The 19,094-nt window shown below is 36.5% G+C and overlaps 1 protein-coding gene across 3 annotated transcripts in view; it reads right to left on the bottom strand.

Moving 5' to 3' along the window:
* Positions 1-19,094, bottom strand: part of RTTN (rotatin) — a 160,209-nt gene that overhangs the window by 48,018 nt on the left and 93,097 nt on the right. For all 3 annotated transcript variants that reach the window (XM_087439327.1, XM_087439328.1, XM_087439329.1), the window contains exons 33-34: positions 14,729-14,918; positions 12,792-12,883 (exon numbers count right to left, since the gene is read on the bottom strand). In XM_087439327.1, coding sequence (XP_087295453.1) covers positions 12,792-12,883; positions 14,729-14,918 — 282 coding nt within the window. The remainder of the gene's footprint in view (positions 1-12,791; positions 12,884-14,728; positions 14,919-19,094) is intronic.

The raw sequence follows: 19,094 nt of genomic DNA on the forward strand, positions 1-19,094 counted from the left end.
GCCTACTAGCAGTAGTGGAGACACGTGCACAACTTCAACCTCCCAACCGCAGCAGAACCTGCGGAAACAAAGAAACAAACAACAGTGGAGGTAGTGCCCTGTGAACCCAGTTCTTTCCCCACCTCCCATTCACCCCAACACAGGGGCAGAGTTTCCCACACAGATGACCCCAGAAATGGTGAAGGCTTCAGGCATCCTTGTACCCTCGGTAGCGAAGCCAGTGACTGTAGCAACACCGGCAACAGCAAGGTATCAGTGACCAACAGAGGTGCAGGCAGCAGTGACAAGAGCACCAGCAACACCCCTATTAAAGGCAGTGGAGGGTGGAAAATGTTGACCCTCAAATATAGCCAGAGGAAGCTCAGGTAAGAGAAATGAAAAACTAGTGTTATAGCGCCACCTACTGAAAAACAAAAGCAAGGCCTCTAATCTCCAACTGGTTAAATAGTTAAAATCAAAACCAAAAAGGCTATAACTAAATAAGAAAAAGTGTTCACTATGACAAATGCACCAGAGAAGAATAACTCATTAAGCACCACAAAAAGCCATGGTAATGCAACATCACAAAAAGAAAATAATAACTCTCCAGAAACCAAACAGAAAGTCATGAAAGACTGTGATCTAGCTAATAAAGAATTCAAAATAGCTGTCATGAAGAAACAACGAGCTGTAAGAAAACTCAGAAAGGCAGTGAAGTGACTTCAGGAATAAAATTAATGAACAGAAGGAATACTTTACCAAAGAGATTGAAACTCTAAAAAAAAAAAAACAAAAATTCTGGACCTGAAGAAAATAAATGAGACGAAGAATGCATTAGAAAGCATTGGAAACAGAGAAGACCATACAGAAGAGAGAATGAGAGAGCTTAAAGATAGGAACTTAGTTGGGGCCAGCCCCGTGGTGTAGTGGTTAAGTGCACACGCTCCGCTGCTGGCAGCCCGGGTTCGGATCCTGGGCGTGCACTGACGCACCGCTTGCCAGGTCATGCCGTGGCAGTGTCCCACATAAAGTGGAGGAAGATGGGCATGGATGTTAGCTCAGGGCCAGTCTTCCTCAGCAAAAAGAGGATTGGCGTGGATGTTAGCTCAGGGCTGATCTTTCTCACAAAAAAAAAAAGATAGGAACTTAGAAATGATGCAGGTAGAAGAGAACTAAGATTTTTTAAAATGTAGAAATTCTACGAAAATCATCTGACTCCATGAGAAAGAGCAATATAAGGGAAATGGGTATCCCAGGAGGAGAAGAGAGAGAGAACAGAGCAGAGAGCTTATTTAAAGAAATAATAACTGAGAACTTCCCAAACCTGGGGAAGGAACTGGATGCACAAATCCATGAAGCTAACAGAACACCCAACTATCTCAATGCAAAAAGACTTTCTCCAAGACACATGATAATAAAACTCTCAAAAGTCAATGACAAAAATAGACTATTAAAGGCAGCTAGAGGAAAAAAAACAATAACCTACAAGGGAACCCCCATTAGGTTATCAGCAGATTTCAAAGCAGAAACTCTACAGGCTAGTAGACAGTGGAATGATATATTCAAAATATTGAAATAGAGAAACTGTCAGCCACAAATACTCTATCCAGCAAAGTTATCCTCCACATATGAAAGACAAATAAAGGCTTTCCCTGACAAGCAAAGGCTGAGGAAGTTCATCACCACTAGACATGCCCTACAAGAAACTTTGTTGAAAGCTTTCCTATCTGAAACAAAAAGGCAAAGGTATACAAAACTTTGACCAAGATGATAGAATCAGAAAATTGCAACTCCATATCAGAACAGGTTGGTAAACACCTAATTATAACATAAAGGTTAAACAGAAAGGAAGCATTAAAAATAACTATAACCACTTCAATTTGATAATGAACTCACAACATAAAAAGAGATAATTTGTGACAAAAAAAAAAACAGAAGGGGAAGAGGAAAAGGATGGAACCTATATAGACAAATGAAGATAAGATGCTATTGGCAGAGAAAGGATTATCTTATCTATGAGACCTTTTATACAAACCTCATGGTAATCACTAAACAAAAATTCAGAGCAGAGAAATGAAACATAAAAAAAGAGGAAACTAAGAAAAACATCACAGAAAACCACTGAACTGAAATGGCAGACAGAAATACAAGGAAAAAAAAAAACAATGGAAATATAGACAAACCAGAAAACAAAAGATAAAATGGCAGTATTAAGTCCTCATATACCAATAATCACCCTAAATGTAAATAGACTGAATTCACCAATCAAAAGACACAGAGTGGCTGGATGGATTAAAAAACAAGACCCAACAATATGTTGCCTCCAAGAGACCCATCTCAGCTCTAAAGACAAACATAAGCTCAAAGTAAAAGGATGGAAGATGATACTCCAAGCAAATGGTAACCAACAGAAAATGAGTGCAGTCATGCTTGTAACAGACAAAATAGACTTCAAACCAAAGAAGATGACAAGAGACAAAAATGGACATTATATAGTGATAAAGGGAACAATCCATCAAGAAAATATAACATTTATTAATATATGCACCTAACATAGGAGCATCTAAATATATAAAGTAATTATTAATAGACCTAAAGGGAGAAACTGACAGCAACACCATCATAACAGGGGACCTCAAAACACCACTTACATCAATGGATTGATCATTCAGCCAGAAAGTCAACAAGGAAACACCAGCCTTAAATGAAACATCAGACTAGATGGACTTAATGGATATATACAGAACATTCCACACAAAAGCAGAATGCACATTTTTCTCAAGGCCACATGAAATGTTCTCAAGGATAGACCATATATTTAAGTTTAAAAAGACTGAAATCATATCAAGCACCTTTTCTGACCATAATGGTATAAACCCAGAAATCAACTACAAGAAGAAAGCTGGAAAAGTCAAAAATATGTGGACACTAAACAACATGCTACTGAACAACCACTAGATCAACGAAGAAATCAAAGGAGAAATCAAAAAATACCTGATGACAAATGAAAATGAAAACACGGAATACCAAAACCTACGGGATGCAGCAAAACCAGTACTAAGAGGGAAGCTGATAACAGTACAGGCCTCCTTCAACAAACAGGAAAATTCTAAAAAAAGAAATCTAACATTACACCTAAAGAAACTAGAGAAAAAGAACAAATGAAGCCCAAAGTCAGTAGAACAAAGCAAATAATAAAAATCAGAACAGAAATAAATAAAATAGAGACTAAAAAAACAATAGAAAAGATCAATGAAACTAAGAGCCGGTTCTTTGAAAAGATAAACAAAACTGACAAAGTTTTAGCTAGACTCACTAAGAAAAGAAGAGAGAAGGTTCAAATAAATAAAATCAGAAAAGAAAGAGGAGAAATTACAACAAATACCACAAAAATACAAAGGATTATAAAAGAATACTATGAAAAGCTTTACACGAACAAACTAGATAACCTAGAAGACATGGATAAATTCTTAGAATCATACAACCTTCCAAAACTGAATCAAGAAGAACAGAGAATCTGTATGGACTGATTACTAATAAGGAGATTAAAACAGTAATGAAAAACCTCCCCAAAAACAAAAGTCCAGGACCAGACGGCTTCTCTGGTGAATTCTACCAAACATTCAAAGAAGACTCAATCCTATCCTTCTCAAACTCTTCCAAGATATCGAAGAGGAGAGGACACTTCCTAACTCATTTTATGAGGCCACCATTACCTTGATACCAAAACCAGAGAAGGACAACACAAAAAAAGAAAATTACAGGCCAATATTGCTGATGACATAGATGCAAAAATCCTCAACAAAACATCAGCAAACCAAATACAATAAATTAAAAGGATCATACACCACAATCAAGTAGGACTTATTCCAGGGATGCAAGGATGGTTCAACATCTGCAAATCAATCAACGTGATACATCACATTAACAAAATGAAGAATAAAAATCATATGACCATTTCAGTAAATGCAGATTAAGCATTTAACAAGATCCAGCATCCATTTATGATAAAAAAAACTCTCAACAAAATGGGTATAGAAGGAAAGGACTTCAACATAATAAAGGCCATATATGACAAACCCACAGTCAACATTATACTTAACAGTGAAAAACTGTAAGCTATCCCTCGAAGAACAGGAACAAGACAAGCATGCCCACTCTCACCAGTCTATACAACACAGTATTGGAAGTCCTAGCCAGAGCAGTTAGGCAAGAAAAAGAAATAAAAGGGATCCAAATTGGAAAGGAAGAAGTAGACTTGTCACTATTTGCAGATCACATGATTTTATATATAGAAAACCCTAAAGAGGGCCGGCCCCGTGGCTTAGCGGTTAAGTGCGCGCGCTCCGCTACTGGCGGCCCGGGTTCGGATCCCGGGCGCGCACCGACGCACCACTTCTCCGGCCATGCTGAGGCCTCGTCCCACATACAGCAACTAGAAGGATGTGCAACTATGACGTACAACTATCTACTGGGGCTTTGGGGGAAAAAGAGGAGGAGGATTGGCAATAGATGTTAGCTCAGAGCCGGTCTTCCTCAGCAAAAAGAGGAGGATTAGCACGGATGTTAGCTCAGGGCTGATCTTCCTCACAAAAAAAAAGATTAAAAAAAAAAAAGAAAACCCTAAAAAATCCACCAAAAAACTATTAGAAGAAATAAATGAACACAGTCAAGTTGCAAGGTACATAATCAACATACAAAAATCAGTTGCATTTCTATATACTAAAAATGACCTAGCAGAAAGAGAAATCAAGAAAACACTCCCACTTACAACGGCAACAAAAAGAATATAACATCTAGGAATAAATTTAACGAAGGAAGTGAAAGAGCTGTACACTGAAAACTATAGGACATTTTTGCAAGAAATCGAAGAATGCACAAAGAAATGGAAAGATACTCTGTGCTCATGGATTGGAAGAAATAACATAGTTAAAATGTCCACATTACCTAAAGCAATCTACAGATTCACTGCAATCCCTATCAAAATCCCATCTTTTACAGAAATAGAAGAATCCTAAAATTCATATGGAACAGCAAAGCAATCCTGAGAAAAACGATCAAAGCTGGAGGTAGCACACTCCCTGATTTCAACACATACTACAAAGCTATAGTAATCAAAACAGTGTGGTATTAGCAGAAAAACAGACACAAAGATCAATGGAACAGAATTGAGAGCTCAGAGATAAACCCACACATATATTGACAGCTAATTTTCAACAAAAGAGCCAATAACATACAATGGAGAAAGGAAAGTCTCTTCAATAAATGGTGTTGGGAAAACTGGACAGCCACATGCAAGAGAACGAAAGTAGACTATCTTGCACCATACACAAAAATCAACTCAAAATGGGTTAAAGATTTGAATGTAAGACATGAAACCATAAAACTCCTAGAAGAAAACATAGGTAGTATGCCCTTTGACATCGGTCTTAGCAGTATCTTTTTGAATATGTCTCCTCAGGCAAGGGAAACAAAAGCAAAAATAAACAAACGGGACTACATCAAACTAAAAAGCTTCTGTACAACAAAGAAAACCATCAACAAAATGAAAAGATAACCTACTAACTGGGAGAAGATATTTGCAATCTGTACATCCGAAAGGGGTTAATATTCAAAATATAGAAAGAACTCATACAACTCAACAACAAAGAAACAAACAACCCAATTAAAAAATAGGCAGAGGATCTGAACATTTTTTCAAAGAAGATATACAGGTGGCCAATGGACACATGAAAAGATGTTCAACATCACTATTAGAGAAATGCAAATCAAAATCACAATGAGATATCACCTCGTGTTCATCAGAATCGCTCTTTTTAAAAAGACAAGAAGTAAGCATTGCACCGGGCCCCTGGCGGCCCCACCTGTGTGAACACTCCCCGCTGAGTGGTGGCAGCTCAGTTGCATGAAGGCGCCCCACCGGGCAGCCGCCCCACCCATGCAAGCCTGACCCACCTGCTGAGCATGGCTCCCCAGCCTGTGCCAAGGTGCCCCGCTGGGTGGCTGTGGCCCAGCCCATGTGAACACAGAGCGGCCAACTGGCACAACTATGAGCAGACGGGGCGGGAACAGAAAAAAACAACCCTAGCTCCGTCCTCCGGTGGCAGAGGAATCTGCAACCAGAAGCAAGAGGAACCACAGCACAACCGGTGATCCAGCCCCTGGTGGCAGCAACCCTGACACCAGCTCCACCAGCAGCAGGGGGCTTGTACACAAGTCCCCGGGTCCCCAGGCCCCCGCTAGTGACAGTGACACCTGTGAACCCAGCACCCCAGCCAGCGGTGCAACCAGCACCCCAAGACAACCCAGGAACAACAGCACAGGTGCTGCAGAGGACAACAGCATTCAAGCCCATGGAGAGCCAGTGGAGGAACATGAGATCCAGGTCACCAGAACCAAAGTAACCACAGCTGTATCCAAATAAGAAAAGGCAATTACTACCACAAATGCACTGGCAGAGGATCAATTCATCAAACACCATGAAAAACCACACTAACACTGCAGAACAGAAGGAAAATGACAACTCTTCAGGATACAAACCTGAAGTCACAGAAGACTACAATCTAACTGACAGAGAATTCAAAATAGCTATCATGAAGAAACTCAACAAGTTATAAGAAAACTCAGAAAGACGATTCAATGAGCTCAGGAATAAAATTAATGAACAGAAGGAATACTTCACCAAAGAGATTGAAGCTCCAAAAAGAAACCAAACAGAAATTCTGCATATGAAGAACACAATTAATGAGATAAAAAATAACACAAAGTATAAAAAATAGAGTAGACCGTAGGGAGCAGAGAATTAGTGACCTCAAAGACAGAAACCTAGAAATGCTTCAGATTGAGGAGAGAAAGCTAAGACTTTACAAAAATGAAGAAATTCTTCAAGAAATATCTGACTCAATTAAGAAAAGTAACATAAGGATTATAGGTATCCCAGAGGGACAAAGGAGGGAGAAAGGAACAGAGAGCCTGTGCAAAGAAATAACAAGCACTGGAGAGGATGTGGAGAAATGGGAACCCTTGTACACTGCTGGTGGGAATGTAAACTGGTGCAGCCACTACGGAAAACAGTATGGAGATTCCTCAAAAAATTAAGAATAGAACTACCATACAATCCAGCTATTCCACTCCTGGGTATTTATCCAAAGAATATTAAAACACTAATTCGAAAAGATATATGCACCCCTCTGCTCATTGCAGCATTATTTACAATAGCCAAGACATGGAAACAACCTAAGCACCCATCAACAGAAGAATGGATAAAAAAAATGTGATATACACACACACACGCGCGCGTGCGCACACACACGACGGAATACTACTCAGCCATAAAAAAGATGAAATCTTGCCATTTGCAACAACATGGCTGGACCTTGAGGATATTATGCTAAGTGAAATAAGTCAGATGGAGAAAGATAACTACCATATGATCTCACTCATATGTGGAAGATAAACAACAACAACACACACACACATAGATACAGAGAACAGATGGTGCCTAGCAAAGGGGAAGGGAGTATGGGGAGGTCAAAAGGGATAAAGGGGGACAGCTGCACGGTGACGGATGAAAACTAGACTTTTGGTGGTGAACACGATGCAATGTATATAGAAGTTGAGATATAATGATGTATACCTGAAATCTATATAATGTTATAAACTAATGCTACCTCAATTAAAAAAAAACAATTTTATGATACTTTCTATCCTCTTTCATGAAAAGCAGTATTGGTATCTAAATAGGTTATTTGAATTTTAAAAAATTAAGAGAGCAAAGGAAGAAAATGAGGATTTGTGGTATGAAAAACATAGGGTACAAATCTACTCACATTTTTAAAACATGGCAAAAAATAAGGTATGAAAAGTTTCTAGCGGATTCTAGGTTCCATGTGTTTATTTTTATAAATGATACCTTTCTCTATATGGCCAAGAGCAGAAAAGTTCTGTCATGATTCAAAATTTGTAATCATGAATTCTAACCAAATTATAACAAGAAGTTTAAATCACTTCAACTGTATATCATGACTCAAATGGATTGAGTACAATATAAAAAAAGAAAACTCAGAAAAATACCACTGAAGGAACGAGCAGAAGATGATATAAGACTCTTCCTGTCTAACTGTAAGATCACTTGCTCACGCAGAGATTTACCACCAGGACATAGTCCTGGGTCCCTGTGCTGTACTACACACAACTTCAGAGAACGAGTTTCCCAGAGCCTGTCCTATTCCTCTATTAGCTTTGTGACCTCAGGCCAAATACTTAAATTTTCTAAGTCACTGTTTCTTCATTTAAAAGAGTAGAACCCTCAAATGGTGTGGACTTAACAACTTAGCCCACCTGTAGCACTTAACATGGGCAGCGGCACAGAGCAAACAAGGGGTGTCGTCATCTGAGCTCTAAAGGCCAAGAACTTGGCTCTCTCCACACATCAAAATTTATTATATACAATAATCAATTTTTTACCAAAATTAAGAAGATATGTTTTAGTACAAATATAAAATAAAACCCAAACCTATTTTAGTTATTTCAGTTGTAGTTACCTGTTTAATAAAATTGCTGAAATCTAGTTCAAAATGTTTTTGCCAATCTCTTTAAATGTTTACACTTGATAGCAATGGCTATAACTCTATAGTAACTTAGTTTGGAAAACTTCCAATATACCAAAGTGAGTACAAAGTATAGACAAAATAAAAAATAAATATTATTTGCTCTAATAATTTTTAAAAGAATAATTATTCATAAAATAGTATACTCCATGCACATAGAACAGAATAATATCCTATTTTTACCTGTCATTGTATTCATTCTCATGCCATGTATGAAAAATTATTATATTAGAAAAAAACTAATATCAAGGTATCACAAACCATCAATATCTAAGTTTTATTAACAGAAACCATATTAAATTTTTATACCAAAAAAACCACATTAATTTTGTTGTACTAGAGCCCAGTGGCCTACATTTCCAATACTTGGGAACAGAATCTCACTTGTATTTTCCTTCTAACCAAAATACACAGGTTCTTAGGTTCTGGGTAACCCACAGGTAGTTAAAATTTATTTAAACAAAGTATATCATTCTCTCGCGCGCCACCATCATGCAAACTGCCACCTGCCCAGGTTTTCCTGGGGCCACCACACTGGAGGTACGCACGTGCCCCATCACTATCTCTACGTCTGAACTATTTTTCTTCTAAATAAGCCCCTTAGATCTATCCCTGCTTTAACTGTCCTTGGTCTACTCTTCATTCTATAAAATACCTTTTAACTGCCATCAAACAAATGTCAATATATATTCCTCTAATGTCAACTGTAATGTTTCATGCCATTTTACTCTACTGAAATATCTTTACATCTTTATAGCTATTATATCTTTCCTCTTCAAATCCAAAACCAGACTGGGCTCTCTTGGCTGACCCCTATCTGGTTACACTGGTAATCAAATCTCAGCCTTCCTCCCACACTCCAAACAGCCCCATGTATTTCCTGAATATCTAATGCTTTCAGGATAACACAGCTTGGCATTCTGCTATTTTCTAATTATGCTTTATGTTCTCAAGTGGACTTTCAACCCTTGTTAAGTGGGTACTGAATCCTAAAACATATTTGAATATCTTTTCAGCGCCTTGCAAATATGTGCATACAAATAAGGGAGAAGGGATTAATCCTTTAGAGCCTATTTCAATACCCACTTCTTACACAAAATCACTTCCTATTTCATCATTCCTTCTGGTATAACCTCCCTGCACTCCGACTGTAACATCTATTGTGGCACCAATCCCATCTGGCTTTGTAGTGAGGGACTGCAACAGCATGGCCAACAACTTAGGCCCTAGAGCCAAACGTCCTTCTGGACTCGAATGCTCTAGCAGTTACCAGTGCTGGAACCTTGAACAAGACACTTACTCACTCCAGACCTTAATCTCTTCCTTTGTAAAATAGTGATAATAAGAATGATTTTCAATTTTTTTAAGACTATGAACACCCATGAGTAAAATTTCCCTACAAATGTTTAAATAAACTTAAAGTAAAATCAGTTTTCTTTAAATTGGTGCTCCAGAAAGTTTGAAAGAATCACATGTACCACAAAGAAAAGATCAAAAGAAAAGATCAAAAGGAAAGGAATCACATTTCCTTTATTTTGACAACTGATGAAACGGATTGAAAAAATAGACATAATTCTCCTCAAGAGCAGCAGAAAAGACCAAAATTTGGTCATAAAGTTGTTGCTGCACACTTGTATGTACTAGGCACAAACACCTATCTAGCTTGAACATTTCTGAGAAGAAATGTGACTTTAGGAGGAAAAACAACTAATGCCTAACAGCACACCCCCCAACCCCCCCACCCCTGCCCTCGCTACACTTCTCCTTCCCTAGGGTAGGAGGAAAAGCCACCTCTGAAGAGGCATTTATTTATGAGGGCAATGCCCTAAGGTGACAATGACACTCCTTGCTCTATCTGTAAGTTACAAAGCATACAAGCCCCATCCTTACAAAGCTGGCCAAACAACTGAACTCATATTCATTAAATAATACCATTAAAGTCCCTAATGTGGCATTAACAGCACAGAATAGATAATGACCCAGCAACAGCACAACGGATGATATGACCCAAATTAAAAGACAGCCCTTTCCTTAGAAAGACAAAATGTAAAAACAAACACACCAATAAAGAAATTGTACCTTTCTCATATCTGGGAGATACACAAAATAAAAATATAAATAACCAGATAAGCTTATTAGCAAGATTTACATCCACTTAAGTGATATCTCAATTTGTAACATCAAATTTTCTTATACTTGAGAAAGTATTAGTTGGTTTGGGTACTGACAGCTTGAGTTTAAAGTAATATCGCTATAATGAATAAACTCTCCAGACTTTTCTGCTGTGGGGACAAAGATATACAGTATCTCAGGCATGGTAAGGAAAACATGACAATTAGGAGAATTGGGGTAATTAGATTATTTTTGTGAATAAAAGTCACCAATTTGGTGAGTAAAAGTCACCAAGACCAAAACTTTTTTGTCTGGAATCCAAAAAAAGAAAGAAGAGTTGACTGTAAAAATTCCAACAGATAATACTAGCCTTTTGAGAAACTACATGAAAAAAATCTTACATAGGACTATATTAAAGAATTCTTAAAACAAGAAAAAATAGATTTCATTGGTATATATTTTTAAAAGGCTATGTGACATTCAAACACAAACAAGTTAAAGACTTTTACATGCCTAGAGATGCTTCTATTTTAATAATGATTACAATAAGTAATGTATTTCCAAAGTTTTTCTAGGAAAATCTAGTATCCAAATCTGTAACATTTATATGTTACTATAGAACAGAGAAATGCAAAAGTTTGATCTGCTTTTGCTTTTTGTACTTAAGTCTTCTTGGATAAACACAACTTGATATCTACAAAATAGCTAAGATAATTCAAAGTTAATTAGAGCAATTACTACTTACTGAATACCTACTAAAAAGCAAAGAACTAAAAATGTATAAAGATTTCAAGGTTAGTCTATAGTCCTTTTAACAAACAGGGTAACCTAAGAAGAATTACTTTTAAGTACATATTAACTCTGTCCTTCTATGAACTAAATAACCAATTAATACAACTCCTTTTTGCATTTAATCATATCATCATTTCTCTTCTTGAGACAAAGATACATACTATTTCTAGCTTGGAAAGGAAAGCATGACATCTAGTGGATCTGGGGTAATTCTTCTACTTCCAAATAAAGTTTCAATTTAGCACTAAACACAAACTCTTCTCTTTTGAGTCTAGGAAAAAAAAGACTCTTAAAACTACAGCAAAAAGTACCAGTGTCTTGAGAAACTGTAGGAGGTGAATCTTATTAATGCCTATATAATTACTGTTCTCTTATTATTTTTTTTCCTGGAAGCAAGGGTGCCAAGCCTTTGCCTTCCCAAAAGATTCTATAACACAGTAATTGTTCCAAAAACACTTACTTGAACATAACGTTTTCTAGTTGAGAATAAATGATTTTGTATGCTTGTAAAACAAATGAAACCTAGTATAGTCATTATTTAGAAATTCTAATGTCTCAAACATTTTATTTATTTATTTATTTTTTAATTTTTATTTATTTATTTTTTCCCCCAAAGCCCCAGCAGATAGTTGTATGTCATATTCGCACATTCTTCTAGTTGCTGTATGTGGGATGCGGCCTCAGCATGGCCAGAGAAGCGGTGCGTCGGTGAGCCCCCGGGATCCAAACCTGGGCCGCCAGCAGCGGCACACGAGCACTTAACCGCTAAGCCACAGGGCCGGCCCCTCTCAAACATTTTAGAACAAAGCAGTTTATAAATGAAAAGAAAAAGGCAGGCAGGCCTACATAAATTTCAGGTATTTCAGATAATCAAGACTTCTATCTGATGCAAGTATTTAGAAATGTGTTTAAAATCATCAGTATCACATTGGAATCATAAGAATGGGTCAATTTTCTCTAAATTGCCTTGCCCTTAAGCAAAATTTCAGCTCAACCAAGCATTATTAATCATACGGGATCTGTTCTCTTCTTCTAACACTACCGATAAAAATTTTCAAACCTTTGTATTTCTGGCTCTATCAAAAAAGGTAGGAAATGGATTGAAAATTCATCTAAAAGGATATTCAGTGTAGCTATACAAGCAAGGAAGACCCTAGTTCTGCACAGACAGCACTTCAAATAAATCACAGCCAATAATTATAATCTTATATTTTGTATACATTCTTATCTCTCCACTATGTAAATTCAATTTTTTTTCAGAGATTCAAAAGGAAGCACTTATGCATTCTTTGGAAGTACCATTGTTTCCGAGGTGGAAAGAGAACTCGGATCTCGATCTTGATTGGACATCCTAGATGGAGCCCTCCAAAACTTGAATGAGTCATCTAAACCTGTGAGAACAGGAAAACTGTCAACATGAATACTCTCTTGGGTACTGTAACAATTAAAAGAAAGAATACTCATTACATGAAACCAATCAAGAACTAAGGAATGAGGTTTGCCTAATTTTTATTATGCGTAACTAATTTATATATAAAGCTTGTTTCACAAAAAATCTAATGACTAAAATCTAGTTGGAGGTGTTTTAGCTTAATCTAACACAATTTATCAAGAGCACCAGCTCCCAAACTTCACTGTTTTGGGAGAATCATAAAGAGCTTGTTAAAGCAGTTTCCTGGGTCCTATTCCCAGAGATTCCACTCCCTAAACCAGGGTGGGAGCCGTAAATCTGCAATTCTAACACACTCACAGAAGATGTCAATGCTACTAGTTCAAGGGCAGTGCTTTGACTAATCCAGAGAAATCCAAACAATTGAATGAGTCACTTTCCTCATAGGAACATTTATTTAGAATGTTCAAAAACGTCACCCAATGTCATTTTCCTCTTAATTCCTCCAAGAAGTGAGCAGAAAAGTAAATTAGGAATTCACACTTGGGGCCAGCTCTGCGATGCAGTGCCTAAGTGCAGCACACTCTGCTTCCTCAGCCCAGGTTTTGCAGAGTCAGATTCTGGGCGAGGACCTATAGCACTCATCAAGCCATGCTGTGGTGGCATCCCACATACAAATTAGAGGAAGATGGGCATGGATGTTAGCTCAGGGCTAGTCTTCCTCAAGCAAAAAGAGGACGATTGGCAACAGGTGTTAGCTCAGGGCCACTCTTCCTCACAATAAAAAAAAAAAAAAGTAGAGGAAGATTGTCAGGGATGTTAGCTCATGGCTAATCTTCCTCAGGCAAAAAAGGAGGAAGACTGGCAACACATGTTAGTTCAGGGCAAATCTTCCTCAGCAAAAAAAAAAAAAAAGAAAAGAAATTCATGCTTAAGTATTTAGGGGTAAAGAAACCTCATATCTGCAATTTACTCAGAAAAATATATTTACACACACATACATTTTAATAAATTTTACTTATACACACATATACATTTACATACACATGGGGTAGGGGGGCAAATATAGTAAAATGCTAACATTTGGGAATTCTTTGTACTATTTCTGCACCTTTTCTGTAAGTGTGAAATTATGTCAAGATTTTTAAAAATTACATTAAAAATTAACTTAAAAATATAATTTATTTTTATTATTATTAAATTACTTATTGTTATGAGATAATGATTATTTATATGTGCTAAGATCTTAGGATCCCAAGAGAATCTATAAATAAATAGAAATAAAAAGGTTTCAGCAAGATATTTTGATAAATGAGTAACATATCAAAAACGAACAGCTTTTCAAAAAAAAGAAAAACAAATAGCTTTTCAATATACATTAGCAAAATGGATTAGAAAATTTAGTAGGAACAGGTCTCATTTTTGATTGCCTAGGAAGAACCTTCCAAAAAGTTTAAGACGTTAATAGAGAAAAAAAATTATAAAATTTTACTGAAGGATATGAAATAACTTATAAAACATCAATAAGATGTCAAAAATAGTTTCCATGAAGAATTTATAACATAAAAAAATGCTTAGGCAATGTTTAGCGAAAGGAGGGAATACAAAAATGTACGTAAACTATGAACACAATTATGTAAAACAAAAGCTACACAGAGAAAGAAGACTGGAAGAAAATATACCGTAACATAACAAAAGTAATCTTTGGGGAATGGGACTAGAGATGAATTTTTCTCCTGTGTATTTTCATTATTTTTCAAATATTTTGTAACAAACACATAGGTTTTTAACAGTTTTTAAAAAGTTACATTTTGTAAAAGTAAAAATACAAATATATTGTTCTTACCACTTAAATCGCTGCCTTCTGAAGTTCCATCAAGGGCAGAACAATTCAAATCAAACATATACCGTCCCAGGTAACAATGTTTTACCATCTGATTCAAATGGTCATAAAAATGGCAGTGATATAAAAGAGCCTGAAGGGCGGGTTTTCCTATGAGCGATAGGCCAGAGTCCTCATCGTGGACACAGGGGCCCTGTAGGAAAAGAGGGAGAGAAAAAGAGAGAGACTGATTTATCACGTAATTTCCTCAAAAAGACCCACTAACTCCCCAAAATCCCCTCAACAAATTAAATGGGTCCCAGATGCTGCCATGCTCCTTTCACCAGCCTCTGTCCTTCTCCACCTACAGCAGCCCGACCTAGAGCAAATTATCTCAGAGCACTCGAGGTCTTTGCTGCCTACAAATCCTCTGAGGGCAGAAGGCTGATCTATTCTATCTTTTGAGGGGCCCTTTAGTTTAAAATGTTTCTGTGAAATGGCACAGCTTTACCCAAGTAATTATACACTTGAGCCACACAGACAATAAAAATAGTATTTTTCAACCTACACACAACAGTAAAATAAGTATTAAAATACTTGAAATAATCTGGTCCAATAATTATGTTCCAAATTATTTTTTGTACCTATCAATATGCCAGATAAAATGAAAAGACTCATCGATATCCATGGTAAAATCTGTTTGCCATGTTACTTCCCAGTGAATTAACCCTGACAAGGGAAACGCACACATGCGGGCACAAACACACACACAGACTTTCCACAAGGAGGCTGAGAAGAATCTGCCATTACACAATTTTAATCTCTTTGCACTTTTGTTCAAATAATTTTTCACACTGGCACTCACTACTCTTCCTGGAATAGCCAATGGCAAAAACTAAGCAATCAGGACTGGCTAAAGTTTGCAAGTAACCCCATCATTAGCTTATAAATATTTCTATTTTTTGGAAAATGATAATCAATGAAGTTAAGACTATCAAAACAGATCATAAGAGAAAAATAAAAGATAAAAAATAGCAATCTAGAGCCAGCTCTGATGGCCTAGTGGTTAAAGTTCAGTGCTCTCACCACTTCCACAGCCCGGGTTCGTTTCCCAGGCACGGAAACAGACCACCCATCTGTCAGTTGCCATGCTGTGGCAGCAGCTCACACAGAAGAACTAGAAGGACTTATAATTAGGATATACAACTATGTACTGGGGCTTTGGGGAGGGAAAAGAAAAAGGGGGAAGACTGGCAACAGCTGTTAGCTCAGGGCAAATCTTTCCCTGTTAAAAAAAAAAAACACAGCAATCTAAGTGCCAACAGGAAAGGTGCGGTGGAAACTTTGGTTCAAAGTTTATCGCTACCCATGAGATTTGTGAATGTGTCCCTCCTCTCATCCCTCCTCATCATCAATGAAAGATGGATGCTAAAACTTACTATCCAGCAAGATAAAGTAATTCACAAGGTAAAGGTGTAAATTACATTAATAAGATTTCCATTAACACTTCTTTTAAAGATATTATCATTGTAATTGAATCTCTTACTTCAATATTAAATATCTTTTATGGTTATGAATTTGTTATTGTGTTCTAATAACCCTACCTAACACTATGAGCTTACTCTTCATAAATAGAGCAATCTACATACTTAATAAGAAATAAGACTATTTAATGAGCATGATGGTCATTGTTGTAACTTTGAATTCAGAGGTCTCGAAGCAGCAGGTGACACAGAGAGGAGCACAGGAGAACAGGGCTACATGGCTCCTTCACTAACCATGGCACACGCTTCAGGCAATGCGGCCCTTTCACACATTACCTTATTCAATTATCTAGGATGAAGTAATTCATCCAAAACCACAGAGCCGATCCTAACGTTCACACCTTCAAAATGGTCAGCTTTTAAGCAACTTATAACATTCTTAAATGTACAAAACATGTCAAACACAAAAGATTCACAATAGTTGCTTAACATCACAAATTAAAACCCTCATTACAATAATTCAGGGAAGGAATTAACAAGCGTGAGATGAGAATTATAAATAATGCAGCTAAGTCTACTAGCTTAACTCCAACTACCTAATAAAACTCAATAAATCAATAAAATAAATGATTAAACAAAGTAGTACAAACACTATTTCTCTGAATATATTTCATAATGATGCCCAAAACAATTTTAAAATAATTTACTAAATAGATTATATGAAATGATTCAAAAATTTTACTTTTGCAAAATCAGGTCCATGTAATTGCTTCCTGGATGATTTATAGCCACAGTTCAAAATTCACAAAGGTTTAACAAATTAAGATGAGAGAATGTAAACTGCATAAATCTGGAAAACAAGCTCTTCCAGAGCTCTTAAATCTGCCAATTCTTTATTCTGTAAAGGCCTGCTGAGGCTGATGATTATACCATCTGCAAAAGACAAACCCATCGTCTTCTAAAATTCATCTTTTCATTAAAGTATAGAACTACAGTAATTATTCTATAAATAAGTATAATTATTAGTGTTGAAGAATCTAATTAATATAATCAAATTTACCCTTCAATTAATATATTTCAAGAATTCATTTTTCTCTCTAGTTCTTAAAAATATAAAAAGAAAAAAAGATGTAGAAAATAAAGAAAACAAAATAAGTCACAATAAGAGACATAAATGTAAAATTCAATCTACCTAATGAGGTTTTAGAACTTGATTTTTTTTTCTTTTCTCATAAATCATGGTGAAAATTGTTCTTATCCAAGATTGAAGAAGTTAAACTAATTCTGACATGAACAAAAGAATTACTATCTCAGAAAATAAAGACTAAGAAATAGAAATATAAAAGATAAGGAAACAAAGAAACATCAATTCAAGAAGCCTAATGTGGAACTCATATGATTTGTGGAAACATAAAATAGAACAAAGAAAAAAGGAAAGTCATTTTTAAAATAATACAAAAATTTGTCAGACCCCAAAGATACAGAACATCTATGTCTTCAAATCAAGGAGCTTAAGGACTGTCAAGCAAGAGAAATGAAAAAGACCCATAATCATAAAATTCTAGAACATCAAAGATAAAGAGAAGATGGTAAAAGAAAAAAACAGCCATAAGAGAATCAGATGGGTATCCAAATTCTCATCAGTAGTATGGGATGTTAGAAGACATCTAACATGGAGCAAAATTCTTCTGAGAAGTGATTTCAACCTAATATCTGGTCACTATCCAAGCTATCAATCCAGGGCAATTTAAATACATTTGTAAATAAGCAAGAATTCATGAAGCTTATCACTCATGCATTGGTTATTAGGTAGGAGAACAATCATTTTGAGGATGATTACTAGGAAAGGATTCTAACTGAAGAGAAAGGATGATTCAGAGCTCAAAAAAACTTGAGATATGATACAGACTTGAAATGCAAGAAAAAAATAAATAGAAACTCCAAGGGAAAAAAAAATCACCCAAATTGATTTTTTAAATTATACACACACCCACACCCACACACTCACACACACACCCACGTATATGTATACATACACACATATATATAAATACCAGAAAATTTTTCCTCTGAGTGCCAGAGGGGTCATGACCCTGGAAGCAGAGATAAGAAAGTGTAATCACAGCCCAATAAGTGGCTCTGTAGTGAATTACTGGTTTTCAATTTCTAGAATCCACTTATAGATAAATTGAGGCTGCAAAAGAGAAAGTAAATGTAGTCAACCTTCACAAAGCAAAAGTAAAGATAAAACTGGCAAAGATTAACAACAGAAGTTGGGGAGGAGATACCAATGAAAGGATAAGAACATCTCAGCCATGTCTTACTCTCCTTCTAAATGGGGAGCCAAGAGATATATGATCCATAGGTAATAAGACCAGAAATAGCAGGGGTGACCAGTGGAGAAACTAAGAACAGTAATAGAACTACACTGGCAGGAGACTGTTTAAATGAGCTAAATCCATGTATTGAAACAGTAAAGGAATAAACATATTAGTGCAAACATACTATTTAGAGATACAAAGGTAACTACCTGTAGAATTAAAATCAGTAGGAGGTAAAGCTGTCTCTGTGAATGGAAAGAGATAGTGAATTTCATTACAAGCTCTGTTAGCTTTTTTTGTGTGTGTGTGAGGAAGATCAGCCCCTAGCTAACACCCGCTGCCAATCCTCCTCTTTCTGCTGAGGAAGACTGTCCCTGAGCTAACATCCGTGTCCATCTTCCTCTACTTTATGTGGGATGCCTGCCACAACCGCTTGATAAGCAGTGCATAGTTCTGCGTCCGGGATCCGAGCCTGCGAACCCCACGCCGCCGAAGTGGAGTGCGCAAACTTAACCACTATGGTACTGGGCCAGCCCCTCTATTAGTTTTTTAACCATACATATTTATTACTTGAAAAAAATAATT

Source organism: Ceratotherium simum, chromosome 14, assembly GCF_057802395.1.
Source record: "Ceratotherium simum simum isolate JZ-2026a chromosome 14, ASM5780239v1, whole genome shotgun sequence".
NCBI classification, from domain to species: Eukaryota; Metazoa; Chordata; class Mammalia; order Perissodactyla; family Rhinocerotidae; genus Ceratotherium; species Ceratotherium simum.